This window comes from Salmo salar, chromosome 11 (genome assembly GCF_965601325.2).
Source record: "Salmo salar chromosome 11, fSalSal1, whole genome shotgun sequence".
Taxonomy (NCBI): domain Eukaryota; kingdom Metazoa; phylum Chordata; class Actinopteri; order Salmoniformes; family Salmonidae; genus Salmo; species Salmo salar.
The window spans coordinates 49938479-49957500 of record NC_138301.1 but is presented as its reverse complement, the minus strand read 5'-3'; the positions used below and the strand labels follow the sequence as shown (position 1 = coordinate 49957500).

The following is a 19022-nucleotide window of genomic DNA, read 5'->3' as shown; positions in this document are numbered from 1 at the left end:
GGGTAGACTGATGGAGGGATGGGTAGAAGGATGGAGGGATGGGTAGACTGATGGAGGGATGGGTAGACTGATGGAGGGATGGGTAGAGGAATGGGTAGAGGGATGGAGGGATGGGTAGACTGATGGAGGGATGGGTAGACTGATGGAGGGATGGGTAGAGGGACGGGTAGAGGCATTGAGGAATGGGTAGACTGATGGAGGGATGGGTAGACTGATGGAGGGATGGGTAGAGGGACGGGTAGAGGCATGGAGGGATGGGTAGACTGATGGAGGGATGGGTAGAGGGATGGAGGGATGGGTAGACTGATGGAGGGATGGGTAGAGGCATGGAAGGATGGGTAGAGGGATGGTAGAGGCATGGAAGGATGGGTAGAGGGATAGAAGTATGGGTAGACTGATGGAGGGATGGGTAGAGGCATGGAGGGATGGGTAGAGGGATGGGTAGAGGGATGGGTAGAGGGATGGGTAGACTGATGGAGGGATGGGTAGAGGGATGGAGGGATGGGTAGACTGATGGAGGGATGGGTAGAGGCATGGAAGGATGGGTAGAGGGATGGTAGAGGCATGGAAGGATGGGTAGAGGGATAGAAGTATGGGTAGACTGATGGAGGGATGGGTAGAGGCATGGAGGGATGGGTAGAGGGATGGGTAGAGGGATGGGTAGAGGGATGGGTAGAGGGGTAGAGGGATGGGTAGAGGGGTGGGTAGAGGGATAGGTAGAGGGATGGGTAGAGGGATAGGTAGAGGGATGGGTAGAGGGATGGGTAGAGGGATGGGTAGATTGATGGGTAGAGGGATAGGTAGAGGGATGGGTAGAGGGATGGGTAGAGGGATGTGTAGAGGGATGGGTAGAGGGATAGTTAGAGGGATGGGTAGAGGGATGGGTAGAGGGATGGGTAGAGGGATAGGTAGAGAGATAGGTAGAGGGATGGGTAGAGGGATAGGTAGAGGGATGGGTAGAGGGATGGGTAGAGGGATGGGTAGAGGGATAGGTAGAGGGATAAGTAGAGGGATGGGTAGAGGGATGGGTAGAGGGATGGGTAGAGGGATGGGTAGAGGGATGGTAGAGGGATAGGTAGAGGGATGGGTAGAGGGATGGGTAGAGGGATGGGTAGAGGGATAGGTAGAGGGATAAGTAGAGGGATGGGTAGAGGGATGGGGTAGAGGGATGGTAGAGGGATAGGTAGAGGGATGGGTAGAGGGATGGGTAGAGGGATGGTAGAGGGATAGGTAGAGGGATGGGTAGAGGGATGGGTAGAGGGATGGGTAGAGAGATTGAGGGATGGTAGAGAGAGGGAGGGAGACTGATGGAGACCCTTCTGCTAACTCTCTTTTGGAGGAGAGCAGTAAGCTACAGGTTAGAGAGAATTCATCACTGTTTGTCTCCTCTCTCTTTCTTGTCAATACAACCAAAGTGAGTTTTTAGTTTTTTACATGAACAGTTTTAAAATGCTTTACAGTAACCCGGCCTCAAACAGCAAACAAAAGCACAGTAGAAAGGAACACATCCCTAGAAAGACAAAACCTTGAGAGGAGATAGTTCTATGTTTGTTCCCAGAGAGCTGCAGAATGACAGTACTCAGACAGACCATTCATAATGACAGTACTCAGACAGACCATTCATAATGACAGTACTCAGACAGACCATTCATAATGACAGTACTCAGACAGACCATTCATAAAGACAGTACTCAGACAGACCATTCATAATGACAGTACTCAGACAGACCATTCATAATGACAGTACTCAGACAGACCATTCATAATGACAGTACTCAGACAGACCATTCATAAAGACAGTACTCAGAAACTCAGAGAGCTCTTTCACAGACGAGGCAGTGATCTTCTGCTGTATTTTGTTTCTGCTGTCTGCCACTGGAAAACCTTGATGGCTTCTCACAGCGGGACAACAACAAAAAACATGTTCATGTTAATTCATTTGAAATGTCACACCTAAGCACAGTGCATTTCACCAGAGGAGGCAGTATTTACCTTTAAAACAGCTTTGTTATCCAATCCAAAAATTCCTCTTTCTTCCTCCACAATGTTATCGTCCTGTACCCATCTAGCCCTACTAGATCTCTCTTCAGGCATTATCTTTGGGCAGCCCCTCATCACTCAGGACCCCAGCGTGTTTATGAAATCCAGAGGAGAGAAGAGAACCATCCTGTCAGTTATTCCAGGCATGAATCAGCCCTGGGGTCACGGCTTCACCTCAGTCTGTGGTTATACTGCAGCCATTCCCCGTTGTGATTCTAAACAGTCCAGAGATGACCCAATCCTGATCCTTCCTCTGACATCCATCCCTGTCCCCCCCATACAGCAGTCCTAATGGTAGAGAGGGACAGGGAATCGCACGCACGCACGCACCAGTGTGGAGCAGGGACCCTGTGACATACCATGCAGTCCCAATAGCACACAGCACTGTGCAGGACAGGGAGCTCCTCTCTCCTACTCTCTCCTACCTCTCATTTTCACCTCTGTCCTCTCCACTCATCTCCACCTCCTCTTCTATCCTCTCATCCCCATCCATTAGTCATTCTGCAGATAATACTCTTTCTAATGATCCTAAACCTCCTTCACCCTCAAATGCTGTGACTTTGACATCAGAGCCACCAGCCTCATCAGAGCAGCCATGATTCTCATTCATTACTGTGGCTCTGACTAAAACCCTGCAGAGTCTCATGATGATGCAATGGACATTATTATTATCATTATTATTAATGTTATTATTATTGTTGTTATTATTATGGTTATTATTATTGTTAGTGTCTTATTATTATTATTATTATTGTTATTTACGTCATTTAGCAGAAGCTCTCATCCAAAGCAACTTACAGTAGTGAATGCATACATTTGAATTAATTTCATACATTTTTTTTATATTTTTTTTCCGTACTGGCCCCCTGTGGGAATCGAACACACAACCCTGGCGTTGCAAACACCATTGCAAACACCATGCTCTACCAACTGAGCTACAGGGAGGCTCAATTCCAACAATAATACTAATTATTAGTGTTAGTATTATCATGATGATGCAATGGACAGACTGACGGCTCACACTCAGACTCATGGCCATCTATTGTTATTATTATTATTATTATTATTATTGTTTTATTATTGTTATTATTATTGTTATTGCTATTATTATTATTATTATTATTGTTTTATTATTATTGTTGTTATTGTTACTATTATTGTTATTGCTATATTATTATTATTATTATTATTATTATTATTATTATTATTATTAGTATTGATATTATTATTATTGTTAGTCTTAATAATATTATTGATAGTATTATTATTGTTATTACTGTTATAGTTGTTAATAGTATTATCGTCAGTAGTATTATTGTAAGTATTATTGGTGTTAGTATTGGTATTAGTGTTGGTATTATCATTGTTAGTATTGTTATTATTGTTAGTGTTTTTATTGTTAGTATTATTATTGTTATTGTTATTATTGTTAGTATTATTATTGTTATTATTGTAAGTGTTATTATTGTTAGTATTATTATTGTTATTATTGTTATTATTATTTTTGTTGTTAGTATTATTATTGTTATTATTATTATTGTTAGTAGCATTATTGTCAGTATTATTATTATTGTTATTATTGTTAGTATTATTATTGTTATTATTGTTAGTGTTATTATAGTTAGTGTTATTATTGTTATTATTGTTAGTATTATTATTGTTATTATTGTTAGTGTTATTATAGTTATTATTGTTCGTGTTATTATTGTTTGTGTTATTATTGTTGATATTATTATTGTTACTATTATTATTGTTATTATTATTGTTGTTGTTATTAGAGTTGTCCTTGGTTAATGAAATGACAAAACATTACTAATTGGTGTGTGGGGTGAATTGGGAAAATGGTTGAAGCTGTGCAGCTGGAGGGATGTGTGGTGGATACTGTAAATAATCAACAACGTAGCTCTCACAACTCATTTTGCACCCATCACAAGGTGAAATATTTAGGCTCTATGTGGAAGTCCACAAAGAACTGAGACTGCAGCCAATGCTATGGTAGATCATATCGAAAACCACAAGCATCACAATAATCATGTACATTACTTGATATTCTAAAACATATTTAGTAATTACATTGAAGAGAAATTAATGGATCAGCAGAACAGCCAAATCAAATACTACTCCAAATTGCATAATTCATTTGTTAAGTATTTACATTTTTTTGGCATAAACATTCGTCCTTTGATATCATGAATGTATCGATCTTCTCTCTGTGAAGTTTCTAGAAAGTAGTGAAACTAGTCTCGATGTTCTGACTCTGTAATGTCCCCCTCGAGCGCTGAATTAAGAAGCAACTTCCATATTCATCAGATTTCCTTATTGCTCATAGTCCACTTTCTCAGCTACAGATGGTTCATTAGTGGATTCAATTCAAACCATCTTTATTCATGTAAATATGAAGATAAGTTATATGACAATGTGTGTACGTTGTCATTAGAGCACAACTTTATCTAGACTGTAGAGAGTAATACTGTCTAACTCACCAGTCCATCCACAGGACTGTAGAGAGTACTACTGTCTAACTCACCAGTCCATCCACAGGACTGTAGAGAGTACTACTGTCTAACTCACCAGTCCATCCACAGGACTGTAGAGAGTACTACTGTCTAACTCACCAGTCCATCCACAGGACTGTAGAGAGTACTACTGTCTAACTCACCAGTCCATCCACAGGACTGTAGAGAGTACTACTGTCTAACTCATCAGTCCATCCAGCCAGACAGTCACCTCTCACAGGACTGTAGAGAGTACTACTGTCTAACTCACCAGTCCATCCACAGGACTGTAGAGAGTACTACTGTCTAACTCATCAGTCCATCCAGCCAGACAGTCACCTCTCACAGGACTGTAGAGAGTACTACTGTCTAACTCACCAGTCCATCCAGCCAGACAGTCACCTCTCACAGGACTGTAGAGAGTACTACTGTCTAACTCACCAGTCCATCCAGCCAGACAGCGACAGTCGCCTCTCACAGGGTCACAGCCATCGGCATGGATACAGTCACACTGCTCTCGACACTGTTCTCCATACGTGCCCTCCTGAAAACAGCAACGTTAACATTACACCAAAATAAACTTTCCATTCATATACTGTATATAAGCTTATATGTTTCAGGTAGACCTCTCTCGCTCTCTCTCGCTCTCTGTCTCTGTCTCTCTCTGTCTCTCTCTCTTCCCCTCTCTATCTCTCTCTCTCTCTCTTTATCTCTCTCTGTCTCTTTCTTCCTCTCTCTCTCTCTCTTTCTCTCTCTGACAGATTTATTATCTCTGCTAGACACATTGTCTAGAGGAATACCTCTCACTTTACCCTGCCTTCATGTACATATCTACCTCAAATACCTCATTATTATCTATCCTGATGCCTAGTCAATTTACCCTGCCTTCATGTACATATCTACCTCAAATACCTCATTATTATCTATCCTGATGCATAGTCACTTTACCCTGCTGCAATGCACATATCTACCTCAAATACCTCATTATTATCTATCCTGATGCCTAGTCACTTTACCCTGCCTTCATGTACATATCTACCTCAAATACCTCATTATTATCTATCCTGATGCCTAGTCACTTTACCCTGCTGCAATGCACATATCTACCTCAAATACCTCATTATTATCTATCTTGATGCCTAGTCACTTTACCCTGCCTTCATGTACATATCTACCTCAAATACCTCGTACCTTTGCACATTGATCTGGTTGGTACTAGTACTCCGTGTATACACAGTGCATTCGGGAAAGTATTCAGACCCCTTCACTTTTTCCACATTTTGTTATGTTATAGCCTTATTCTAAAATTAATGAAATTACATTTATTTCCTCATCAATCTACACACAATACCCCATAATGACAAAGTGAAAACAGGTTTATAGACATTTTTGCAAAAAAAATTAAAATCAGATACCTTATTTACATAAGTATTCAGACCCTTTGCTATGAGACTTCTAATTGAGCTCAGGTGCATCCTGTTTCCATTGATCATCCTGGAGTTGTTTCTACAACTTGATTGGAGTCCACCTGTGGTAAATTCAATTGATTGGACATGATTTGGAAAGGCACACACCTGACTATATAAGATCCCACAGTTACATTTACATTACATTTAAGTCATTTAGCAGACGCTCTTATCCAGAGCGACTTACAAATTGGTGCATTCACCTTATGATATCCAGTGGAACAACCACTTTACAATAGTGCATCTAAATCTTTTAAGGGGGGGGGGGGGTTAGAAGGATTACTTTATCCTATCCCAGGTATTCCTTAAAGAGGTGGGGTTTCAGGTGTCTCCGGAAGGTGGTGATTGACTCCGCTGTCCTGGCGTCGTGAGGGAGCTTGTTCCACCATTGGGGTGCCAGAGCAGCGAACAGTTTTGACTGGGCTGAGCGGGAACTGTGCTTCCTCAGAGGTAGGGGGGCCAGCAGGCCAGAGGTGGATGAACGCAGTGCCCTTGTTTGGGTGTAGGGCCTGATCAGAGCCTGAAGGTATGGAGGTGCCGTTCCCCTCACAGCTCCGTAGGCAAGCACCATGGTCTTATAGCGGATGCGAGCTTCAACTGGAAGCCAGTGGAGAGAGCGGAGGAGCGGGGTGACATGAGAGAACTTGGGAAGGTTGAACACCAGACGGGCTGCGGCGTTCTGGATGAGTTGTAGGGGTTTAATGGCACAGGCAGGGAGCCCAGCCAACAGCGAGTTGCAGTAATCCAGACGGGAGATAACAAGTGCCTGGATTAGGACCTGCGCCGCTTCCTGTGTGAGGCAGGGTCGCACTCTGCGAATGTTGTAGAGCATGAACCTACAGGATCGGGTCACCGCCTTGATGTTAGTGGAGAACGACAGGGTGTTGTCCAGGATCACGCCAAGGTTCTTAGCACTCTGGGAGGAGGACACAAGGGAGTTGTCAACCGTGATGGCGAGATCATGGAACGGGCAGTCCTTCCCCGGGAGGAAGAGCAGCTCCGTCTTGCCGAGGTTCAGCTTGAGGTGGTGATCCGTCATCCACACTGATATGTCTGACAGACATGCAGAGATGCGATTCGCCGCCTGGTTATCAGAAGGGGGAAAGGAGAAGATTAATTGTGTGTCGTCTGCATAGCAATGATAGGAGAGACCATGTGAGGATATGACAGAGCCAAGTGACTTGGTGTATAGCGAGAATAGGAGAGGGCCTAGAACAGAGCCCTGGGGGACACCAGTGGTGAGAGCGAGTGGTGCGGAGACAGATTCTCGCCACGCCACCTGGTAGGAGCGACCTGTCAGGTAGGACGCAATCCAAGCGTGGGAAGTTGACAGTGCATGTCAGAGCAAAAACCAAGCCGAGGTCAAAGGAATTGTCCGTAGAGCTCAGAGACAGGATTGTGTTGAGGCACAGATCCGAGGAAGGGTACCAAAACATTTCTGCAGCATTGAAGGTCCCCAAGAACACAGAGGCCTCCATCATTCTTAAATGGAAGAAGTTTGGAACCACCAAGACTCTTCCTAGAGCTGACCGCCTGGCCAAACTGAGCAATCGGGGGAGAAGGGACTTGGTCAGGGAGGTGACCAAGAACATGATGGTCACTCTGACAGAGCTCCAGAGTTCCTCTGTGGAGATGGGAGAACCTTCCAGAAGGACAACCATCTCTGCTGCACTTAACCAATCAGACCTTTATGGTAGAGTGGTCAGATGGAAGCCACTCTTCAGTAAAAGGCACATGACAGCCCGCTTGAACTTTGCCAAAAGGCACCTAAAGACTCTCAGAACATGAGAAACAAGATTCTCTGGTCTGATGAAACCAAGATTGAACTCTTTAGCCTGAATGCCAAGCATCACGTCTGGAGGAAACCTGGCACCATCCCTACGATGAACCATGGTGGCGGATGTTTTTCAGCGGCAAGGACTGGGAGACTAGTCAGGATCAAGGCAAAGATGAACAGAGCAAAGTACAGAGAGATGCTTGATGACAACCTGCTCCAGAGTGCTCAGAACCTCAGACTGGGGGTGAAGGTTCACCTTCCAACAGGACAACGACCCTAAGTAAACAGCCAAGACAATGCAGGAGTGGCTTCGGACAAGTCTCTGAATGTCCTTGAGTGCTCCAGGCAGAGCCCGGACTTGAACCCGATCGAACATCTCTGGAGAGACCTGAAAACAGCTGTGCAGCAACGCTTCCCATCCAAACTGACAGAGCTTGAGAGGATCTGCAAAGAAGAATGGGAGAAACTCCCCAAATACAGCTGTGCCAAGCTTGTAGCGTCATACCCAAGAAGACTTAAGAGAAGATTTGTTTTTTATTTTTCATAAATTTGCAAAAATGTATAACAACCTGCTTTTGCTTTGTCATTATGCGGTATTGTGTGTAGATTGATTAGGGAGGAAACAATTTAATCAATTTTAGAATAAGTCTGGAACGTAACAAAATGTGGAAAAAGTCAAGGGGTCTGAATACTTTCCAAATACACTGTAGCTCCCCATTGATCTGGTACTGATACTCCTTGTATATCGAATCAAATCAAATTGTATTAGTTACATGCGTCGAATACAACAGGTGTATGTCATGTCCTGACCAGTAAAGGGGTTATTTGTTATTGTAGTTTGGTCAGGACGTGGCAGGGGGGTGTTTGTTTTATGTGGTTCGGGGTTTGTTGGGATATGTGTTTATGTAGAGGGGTGTTTGTTTAGAGTATACCGGGGTTTTTGGTTATGTTCTATGTTTTGTATTTCTATGCTCTGTCTATGTTGTGTATTTCTTTGTGTTGGCCTAGTATGGCTCTCAATCAGGAACAGCTGTACATCGTTGTTGTTGATTGGGAGTCATACTTAGGTAGCCCTGTTTTCACCTGTCCTTTGTGGGAAGTTGTTTTTGCACTGCTGTGTGTGTAGCCTGCATTACTGTTTGTTCGTTTTCTTGTTTTCTTCTAGTGTTCTAATAAAAGTTAATATGAGCACTCAACCCGCTGCGCCTTGGTCCACTATATACGACGTCCGTTACAGTGTAGACCTTACAGTGAAATGCTTACTTACGAGCCCCTAACCAACAATGCAGTTTAAAAAAATCTGGATAAAAATAAGAAATAAAAGTAACAAGTAATTAAAGAGCAACAGTAAAATAACAATAACGAGACTATATACAGAGGGTACAGAGTCAATGTGCGGGGGCACCGGTTAGTTGAGGTAGTATGTACATGTAGGTAGAATTATTAAAGTGATTATGCATAGATGATAACAACAGACAGTAGCAGAGGTGTAAAGGGGGGGGGGGGGGGGGGGGCAATGCAAATAGTCTGGGTGGCCAGTTGATTACCTGTTCAGGAGTCTTATGGCTTGGGGGTAGAAGCTGTTTAGAAGCCTCTTGGACCTAGACTTGGCGCTCCAGTACCGCTTGCCATGCGGTAGCAGAGAGAACATTCTATGACTAAGGTGGCTGGAGTCTTTGACAATTTTTAGGGCCTTCCTCTGACACCGCCTGGTATAAAGGTCCTGGATGTCAGGAAGGTTGGCCCCAGTGATCTACTGGGCCGTTCACACTACCCTCTGTAGTGCCTTGCGGTCGGAGGCCCGAGCAGTTGCCATACCAGGCAGTGATGCAACCAGCCAGGATGCTCTTGATGGTGCATATGTAGAACCTTTTGAGGATCTGAGGACCCATGCCAAATCTTTTCATTCTCCTGAGGGGGAATAGGTATTGTCGTACCCTCTTCACGACTGTCTTGGTGTGCTTGGACCATATTAGTTTGTTGGTGATGTGGACACCAAGGAACTTGAAGCTCTCAACCTGCTCCCCTACAGCCCCGTCGATGAGAATAGGAGCGTGCTCGGTCCTCCTTTTCCTGTAGTCCACAATCATCTCCTTTGTCTTGATCACATTGAGGGAGAGGTTGTTGTCCTGGCACCACACTGCCAGGTCTCTGACCTCCTCCCTATAGGTTGTCTCATCATTGTCGGTGATCAGGCCTACCACTGTTGTGTCATCGGCAAACTTAATGATGGTGTTGGAGTCGTGCCTGGCCGTACAGTAATGAGTGAACAGGGAGTACAGGAGGGGACTGAGCATGCACCCCTGAGGGGCCCCATGTTGAGGATCAGCGTGGCGGATGTGTTGTTACCTACCCTTACCACCTGTGGGTGGCCCGTCAAGAAGTCCAGGATCCAGTTGCAGAGGGAGGTGTTTAGTCCCAGGGTCCTTAGCTTATTGATGAGCTTTGAGGGCACTATGGCGTTGAACACTGTAGTCAATGAATAGCATTCTCACATAGGTGTTCCTTTTGTCCAGGTGGGAAAGGGCAGTGTGGAGTGTAATAGAAATTGCATCATCTGTGGATCTGTTGGTGCGGTATGCAAATTGGAGTGGGTCTAGGGTTTCTGGGATAATGGTGTTGATGTGAGCCATGACCAGCCTTTCAAAGCACTTCATGGCTACAGACGTTGGTAGTCATTTAGGCAGGTTACTTTAGTGTTCTTAGGCACAGGGACTATGGTGGTCTGCTTAAAACATGTTGGTATTACAGACTCGGACAGGAAGAGGTTGAAAATGTCAGTGAAGACACTTGCCAGTTGGTCAGCGTATGCTTGCAGTACACGTCCTGGTAATCCGTCTGGCCCTGCGGCCTTGTGAATGTTGACCTGTTTAAAGGTCTTACATTGGCTGCAGAGAGCGTGATCACACAGTCTTCCAGAACTTCTGTTGCTCTCATGCATGTTTCAGTGTTATTTGCCTCGAATCGTGCATAGAAGTAGTTTAGCTCGTCTGGTATGCTCATGTGACTGGGCAGCTCTCAGCTTTGCTTCCCTTTGTAGTAGCCTGTAATGGTTTGCAAGCCCTGCCACATCCGACGAGCGTCAGAGCTGGTGTAGTACGATTCGAACTTAGTCCTGTATTGACGCTTTGCCTGTTTGGGCATAATGGGAGTTCTTATAACCTTAGAGTCCCACACCTTGAAAGCGGCAGCACTAGCCTTTAGCTCAGTGCGGATGTTGCCTGTAATCCATGGCTTCTGGTTGGGGTATGTACATACGGCCTCTGTGGGGACGACGTCATAGATGCACTCTGTGGCTAGAATGGCGCCGGAGGAGATGGCCGCCGTTTTACGGTCTCCTAACCAATTGTGCTGTTATGTGTTTTTTTTCGCGATATTTGTAAATTATTTTGTACATAATGTTTCTGCAACCGTATCTTACGGCAGAAAAGAGCTTCTAGATATCAGGACAGCGATCACTCACCTCGGATTAGATGAAGATTTTTTCAACAACAACAACAGCAGCAAGCAGGACTTACACGATACGCTACTGCTACTCTCTGTTCATCATATATGCATAGTCACTTTAACCATACCCACATGTACATACTACCTCAATAAGCCTGACTAACCGGTGTCTGTATATAGCCTTGCTACTCTTATTTTCAAATGTCTTTTTACTGTTGTTTTATTTATTTCTTTACTTACTTTCTTTACTTAATTTCCGGACTATTAAGCGCACCTGAATATAAGCCGCATCCACTGAATTTAAAAAAAAATATTATTTTGAACATAAATAAGCCGCACATGTCTATAAGCCGCAGGTGCCTACCGGTACATTGAAACAAATTAACTTTACACAGGCTTTAACGAAACACGGCTTGTAACAAAAATAAATAGTCTTTAACGAAACACGGCTTGTAACAAAAATAAATAGGCTTTAACAAAACACGGCTTGTAACAAAAATAAATAGGCTTTAACGAAACACGGCTTGTAACAAAAATAAATAGGCTTTAACGAAACACGGCTTGTAACAAAAAATAAAACATTTGCAGTAAGCTTTAGTTGTCTTTTTGCACTGAGTCAATTCCTCACGCTGCTGTTTCCAACGTCTTATCATTGACTCATTAAGACCAAGCTCCCGTGCAGCAGCTCTATTTCCTTTTCCAACAGCCAGATCAATCGCCTTCAACTTGAAAGCTGCATCATATGCATTTCTCCGTGTCTTTGCCATGATGAGGGTGACAAAATGACTACCGTAATCAGAATGATGGGAAGTTTGAGAGCGCTCGATTTAATCTAAACAGTAAACAAAAAGTTGTTTGACCTTAACCCGTTCGGCAATTACATTGGTCTAATGAAAGCTTCATGCCGTCAAAAAACTGAGCACGTCACAGAATGCGTTTTTTGGGAGAAAAAATAATTGAAAGCGGGAAAAATCCATATATTAGCCGCGTCATTGTTTAAGCCTGGGGAAAAAGTTGCGGCTTATAGTCCGGAATTTACGGTACCTACACACACACACACACACACACACACACACACACACACACACACACACACACACACACACACACACACACACACACACACACACACACACACACACACACACACATACTTTTTTTCCACACTATTGGTTAGAGCCTGTAAGTAAGCATTTCACTGTAAGGTCTACACCTGTTGTATTCGGCGCACGTGACAAATAAACTTTGATTTGATTTGATTTGACTTATTGATGAAGCCAATGACTGATGTGGTGTACTCCTCAATGCCATCGGAGGAATCCTGGAACATATTCCAGTCTGTGCTGCAAAACAGTCCTGTAGTTTAGCATCTGCTTCATCTGACCACTTTTTTTTATTGATCTAGTCGCTGGTACTTCCTGCTTTAGTTTTTGCTTGTAAGCAGGAATCAGGAAGATAGAATTATGGTCAGATTTTCCAAATGGAGGGCGAGGGAGAGCTTTGTACGCATCTCTGTGTGTTGAGTGAAGGTGGTCCAGAGTGTCTTCCCCTCTGGTTGCACATTTAACATGCTGATAGAAATGAGGTAAAACAGATTTAAGTTTCCCTGCATTAAAGTCCCCGGCCACTAGGAGCGCTGCCTCTGGGTGAGCGTTTTCTTGTTTGCTTATGGCGGAATACAGCTCATTCAATGCTGTATTAGTGCCAACCTCTGACTGTGGTGGTATGTAAACAGCTAAGAAAAATAGCTCTAGTCTTGATTATTTTATTATATTCCTCGAGTTACTATATTCTGTACCGTTGGGAAGGGCTCGTAAGCAAGCATTTCACAGTAAAGTCTACACCAGTTTTATTCGGCGCATGTGACAAATATAATGTGATTTGTTTGATCTCTCTCTCTCTCTCTCTCTCTCTCTCTCTCTCTCTCTCTCTCTCTCTCTCTCTCTCTCACTCACTCACGGGACAGGTTGTGTCACAGTACTCGTCCATCCAGCCGGGAGCGCAGGTACAGGTTCCATTGCCCGGGTCACAGGCCGCCCCGTTGGCACACAGACACGTCTGATTACAGTTCAGACCCCAGGTATCACTGGAGCATGAGATGGTACAATCCACACCCTGCCATCCTGGAGAGTACAGGAGGAGTGGGAGGAAGGGTGGCAAGAGGAGAGGGGAAAGAGGGTAGAAGGAGAGAATGAGGAAGAGGAGAGGATTTACCTCATAATATGGTTTACCTCATAATATGGTTCAATCAAACCAAACGTCAACAATCTTTTTCCCTTGTCATGGCATTGTCGCCACAAATTAGCCTGCCATGTTAAATGTCAGAATTGTAGCAGATAAATCCAACAACTGTGCTGAGTGACTGTATGAATGAGCTCTTGAGCACCTTGCAGTGTTGATCTGCTCAACCAAAACCCCTGTTCAACCAAAACCCCTATTCAACCAAAACCCCTGCTCAACCAAAACCCAACCAAAACCCCTGCTCAACCAAAACCCTGATTCAACCAAAACCCCTGCTCAACCAAAACCCCTGTTCAACCAAAACCCCTGCTCAACCAAAACCCAACCAAAACCCCTGCTCAACCAAAATCCCTGTTCAACCAAAACCCCTGTTCAACCAAAACCCCTGTTCAACCCAAACCCCTGCTCAACCAAAACCCTGATTCAACCAAAACCCCTGCTCAACCAAAACCCCTATTCAACCAAAACCCCTGCTCAACCAAAACCCCTATTCAACCAAAACCCCTGCTCAACCAAAACCCAACGAAAACCCCTGCTCAACCAAAACCCCTTTTCAACCAAAACCCCTGTTCAACCAAAACCCCTGCTCAACCAAAACCCAACCAAAACCCAACCAAAACCCCTGTTCAACCAAAACCCCTGCTCAACCAAAACCCCTGTTCAACCAAAACCCCTGCTCAACCAAAACCCCTGTTCAACCAAAATCCTTGTTCAACCAAAACCCCTGTTCAACCAAAACCCCTGTTCAACCAAAACCCCTGCTCAACCAAAACCCCTGCTCAACCAAAACCCAACCAAAACCCCTGTTCAACCAAAACCCCTGCTCAACCAAAACCCAACCAAAACCCCTGTTCAACCAAAACCCCTGCTCAACCAAAACCCCTATTCAAACAAAACCCCTGCTCAACCAAAACCCCTATTCAAACAAAACCCCTGCTCAACCAAAACCCCTGCTCAACCAAAACCCCTATTCAACCAAAACCCCTGCTCAACCAAAACCCAACCAAAACCCCTGTTCAACCAAAACCCCTGCTCAACCAAAACCCCTATTCAAACAAAACCCCTGCTCAACCAAAACCCCTATTCAACCAAAACCCCTGCTCAACCAAAACCCCTATTCAACCAAAACCCCTGCTCAACCAAAACCCAACCAAAACCCCTGCTCAACCAAAACCCCTGTTCAACCAAAACCCCTGTTCAACAAAAAACCCCTGCTCAACCAAAACCCAACCAAAACACCTGCTCAACCAAAACCCCTGCTCAACCAAAACCCCTGTTCAACCCAAACCCCTGCTCAACCAAAACCCTGATTCAACCAAAACCCCTGCTCAACCAAAACCCCTATTCAACCAAAACCCCTGCTCAACCAAAACCCCTATTCAACCAAAACCCCTGCTCAACCAAAACCCAACCAAAACCCCTGTTCAACCAAAACCCCTGCTCAACCAAAACCCCTGTTCAACCATAATCCCTGTTCAACCAAAACCCCTGTTCAACCAAAACCCCTGCTCAACCAAAATCCCTTTTCAACCAAAACCCCTGTTCAACCAAAACCCCTGCTCAACCAAAACCCAACCAAAACCCCTGTTCAACCAAAACCCCTGCTCAACCAAAACCCCTGCTCAACCAAAACCCCTATTCAACCAAAACCCCTGGTCAACCAAAACCCAACCAAAACCCCTGCTCAACCAAAACCCCTTTTCAACCAAAACCCCTGTTCAACCAAAACCCCTGCTCAACCAAAATCCCTGTTCAACCAAAACCCCTGCTCAACCAAAACCCCTGTTCAACCAAAATCCCTGTTCAACCAAAACCCCTGTTCAACCAAAACCCCTGTTCAACCCAAACCCCTGCTCAACCAAAACCCAACCAAAATCCCTGTTCAACCAAAACCCCTGTTCAACCAAAACCCCTGCTCAACCAAAACCCTGATTCAACCAAAACCCCTGCTCAACCAAAACCCAACCAAAACCCCTGTTCAACCAAAACCCCTGCTCAACCAAAACCCCTGCTCAACCAAAACCCCTGCTCAACCAAAACCCCTGTTCAACCAAAACCCAACCAAAACCCCTGTTCAACCAAAACCCCTGCTCAACCAAAGTGCACAGAAAAGTGCATCACATCTCACTCTACGCTCCACACTCTCAGTCCAGAATCAATCCCTGAGCGTCTAAAGAACACATGAAACAGATTGTTTATACTCTTGTGTGTGAGTAGAACTTTTCTGAGCTTTGTCGACTGGAGGATGATGGTTATTATACGTGTATGTAGAAGTTATCTGAGAGCTATACAGTACAATCAGAGGATTGGAGGATGATGGTTATTATATGTGTATGTAGAAGTTATCTGAGAGCTATACAGTACAATCAGAGGACTGGAGGATGATGGTTATTATACGTGTATGTAGAAGTTATCTGAGAGCTATACAGTACAATCAGAGGACTGGAGGATTGAAGCAGCCACCCACACTCTCTCTCAGAACTTCTCGGAGCTGAGCGGAGCGTCGTTCCCAGAGATCCACTCTGATGTCTGTCTTTAATTACCCATGATTCCCTGGGAGATTCCAAGCCACGTAAATATTTAAACATGCTGACATTGAGAAGTACTGAAGTAATGGAGGAGTTAAGTTCTTCACTTCCCTCTGTCTCTCTGTCCCTCTTTCTCTCTCTCTCTCTCTCTGCCTCTCTCTCTCTCTCTCTCTGTCTCTCTGTCTCTCTCTCTGTCTCTCTCTCTCTCTATGTCTCTCTCTCTGTCTCGCTGTCTCTCTCTCTATCTCTCTCTCTCTGTCTGTCTGTCTCTCTGTCTCTCTGTCTGTCTGTCTCTCTGTCTCTCTCTCTCTGTCTCTGTCTCTGTCTCTCTCTCTCTCTCTCTCGTCTCTGTCTCTCTCTCTCTGTCTCTGTCTCTGTCTCTGTCTCTCTGTCTCTGTCTCTCTCTCTCTCTCTGTCTCTCTGTCTCTCTCTCTGTCTGTCTGTCTGTCTGTCTGTCTGTCTGTCTCTCTGTCTGTCTCTCTGTCTCTCTCTCTGTCCCTCCCTCCCTCCCTCCCTCCCTCCCTCCCTCCCTCCCTCCCCTCCCTCCCTCTCTCTCTCTCTGAGGAGAACCTTGTAATAGAGTGCTGATCGTTAGTGTCTCCACGACATTCTAATGGACTATTGATTGATTGGAGGAGCATGTTCATGAGTAGAATGTGATTCGTGGGTTGAGTTTAATGTTCTTGGGAGGTTCCTTTACACTGCAAAGGGTACTAAAGTTACTATAGATACTACAGCTTGTCTGTCTGTCTGGTAATATAGTTACTATAGATACTACAGCTTGTCTGTCTGTCTGGTAATATAGTTACTATAGTTACTACAGCTTGTCTGTCTGTCTGGTAATATCGTTACTATAGTTACTACAGCTTGTCTGTCTGTCTGGTAATATCGTTACTATAGTTACTACCTGCTTGTCTGTCTGTCTGGTAATATAGTTACTATAGATACTACAGCTTGTCTGTCTGTCTGGTAATTTAGTTACTGTAGTTACAACAGCTTGTCTGTCTGTCTGGTAATATAGTTACTATAGATACTACAGCTTGTCTGTCTGTCTGGTAATATAGTTACTATAGTTACTACAGCTTGTCTGTCTGTCTGTCTGGTAATATAGTTACTATAGATACTACAGCTTGTCTGTCTGTCTGGTAATTTAGTTACTATAGTTACTATAGCTTGTCTGTCTGTCTGGTAATATAGTTACTATAGATACTACAGCTTGTCTGTCTGTCTGGTAATTTAGTTACTATAGTTACTACAGCTTGTCTGTCTGTCTGGTAATATAGTTGCTATCATTGAGATTCTATTAAATTACTAGAGGGGCTACATCATAAATCCTCAAAGTTCCAGAATACGGTGAAAATGGCAGCCATATTGGTCAGGGAGAAATCCAAACCAGTCTAATTGGAATGAATGGCTGTAGAGGCATAATCCTGATTTTACTTACGCAGGAAATACGTGTTTACCAATCTTTTTAACTAGCCTCTATAACTAGGGCTCCAGAGTGGCACAGTGGTCTAAGGCACTGCATCTCAGTGCTAGAGGCGCCACTACAGACCCTGGTTCGATTCCAGGCTGTATCACAACCGGCCATGATTGGGAGTACCATAGGGTGGCACACAATTGGCCTAGCATTGTCCGGGTTTGGCTGGGGTTAGGCTGTCATTGTAAATAAGAATTTGTTCTTAACTGACTTGCCTAGTTAAATAAAAATAAAATATCTGTAAACAGTCCATAAATGTCTACATTTCTGTTTTCTTGGAAAGCTGTGAGTGCTGTTATATAATACAATATCAGCACTAGTTGCATTTACAACTTGTCTAAATCTTATCATCAACTGATGTCAGTGTGTGGCTGTGGATTGACAGAATTGTTTGAATTCAATGTTGTCGTATTGGCAGTTAAAAATGGAATCATTCCTCTAAAACTAGCTAGCTAACAACATACAGCGCAGATACATTCTCAAAGAGAGAGAAAAGAGAGTGAGAAAGAGAGAGAGAGAGAAAAATAAAGAGAGAAAGAGAGAGAGGGAGAAAGAGAGAGCCAGAGAGAGTGAGAGGGAGGAGAGAAGGAAAGAGAGAGATATGGCAGTATTCAGCCTACAGTACCTTCTCTGCACATGCAGGATCCGTCGATGTGTGAGCAGGAGATCTGGTTGTGGCAGGAACAGGGAGAGGAACAGTTGGCCCCATACACCCCAGCAGGACAGGTCAGAGAACAGTCATCACCCTGAGAGAGAGAGAGAGAGAGAGAGAGAGAGAGAGAGAGAGAGAGAGAGAGAGAGAGAGAGAGAGAGAGAGAGAGAGAGAGAGAGAGAGAGAGAGAGAGAAGAGAGAGAGAGAGAGAGAGAGAGCAACTAGTGAAGAACAAACACTGACTATTGGCAACGTCGGTCACGGAATTAACACACATTATTACGGAGCTAGCCAGCTGAAGAGTTCCGTCAGCCACTCCTGGGCTATTCCTGAGCTAGCCAGCTGAAGTGTCTCCTGGGCTACAACTCACCTATCCTGAACCGTTTTACTGCCGATCCGGAGCCCCATCGGGTCTTCACGACTGGACCACCGACGTTATCTGCCCGAGGGAGTTATCCAACTGGCCCCTCCGTCGCGACGTAACCTGATCGCCCATCTGCGGCCCGCTAATCGTTAGCTGTCTTTTCGGCTGCGATCTGAATAGGTCTATCGGACACTTTTCTTGGGCCACTATAACTAACTATTTTGCCAACTTGGACAGGTCCCCCCTTCCACACGGAACCCCACTAACCCACAGACGGAAACGCACGAGCTGGCTAAAAACAGACCTCCCTCCCATCTTCCACCAGCTTGCTACCTATGGCCCGGCTAGCTGTCTGAATCTCACTGGACCCTTTGATCACTCGGCTAAGCATGCCTCTCCTTAATGTCAATATGCCTTCTCCATTGCTGTTCTGGTTAGTGTTTATTGGCTTATTTCACTGTAGAGCCTCTAGCCCTGCTCATTATACCTTATCCAACCTCTCAGTTCCTCCACCCACACATGCTATGACATC

The 19022-nt window shown here is 44.5% G+C and overlaps 1 protein-coding gene across 1 annotated transcript in view; it reads right to left on the bottom strand.

The window, feature by feature from the left end:
* The window catches only part of LOC106592139 (multiple epidermal growth factor-like domains protein 10), a 665433-nt gene that overhangs the window by 188415 nt on the left and 457996 nt on the right, over positions 1 to 19022 (bottom strand). Inside the window, exons 8-10 of the mRNA XM_082958003.1 lie at positions 18100 to 18220; positions 13185 to 13348; positions 4977 to 5079 (exon numbers count right to left, since the gene is read on the bottom strand). Coding sequence (XP_082814129.1) covers positions 4977 to 5079; positions 13185 to 13348; positions 18100 to 18220 — 388 coding nt within the window. The remainder of the gene's footprint in view (positions 1 to 4976; positions 5080 to 13184; positions 13349 to 18099; positions 18221 to 19022) is intronic.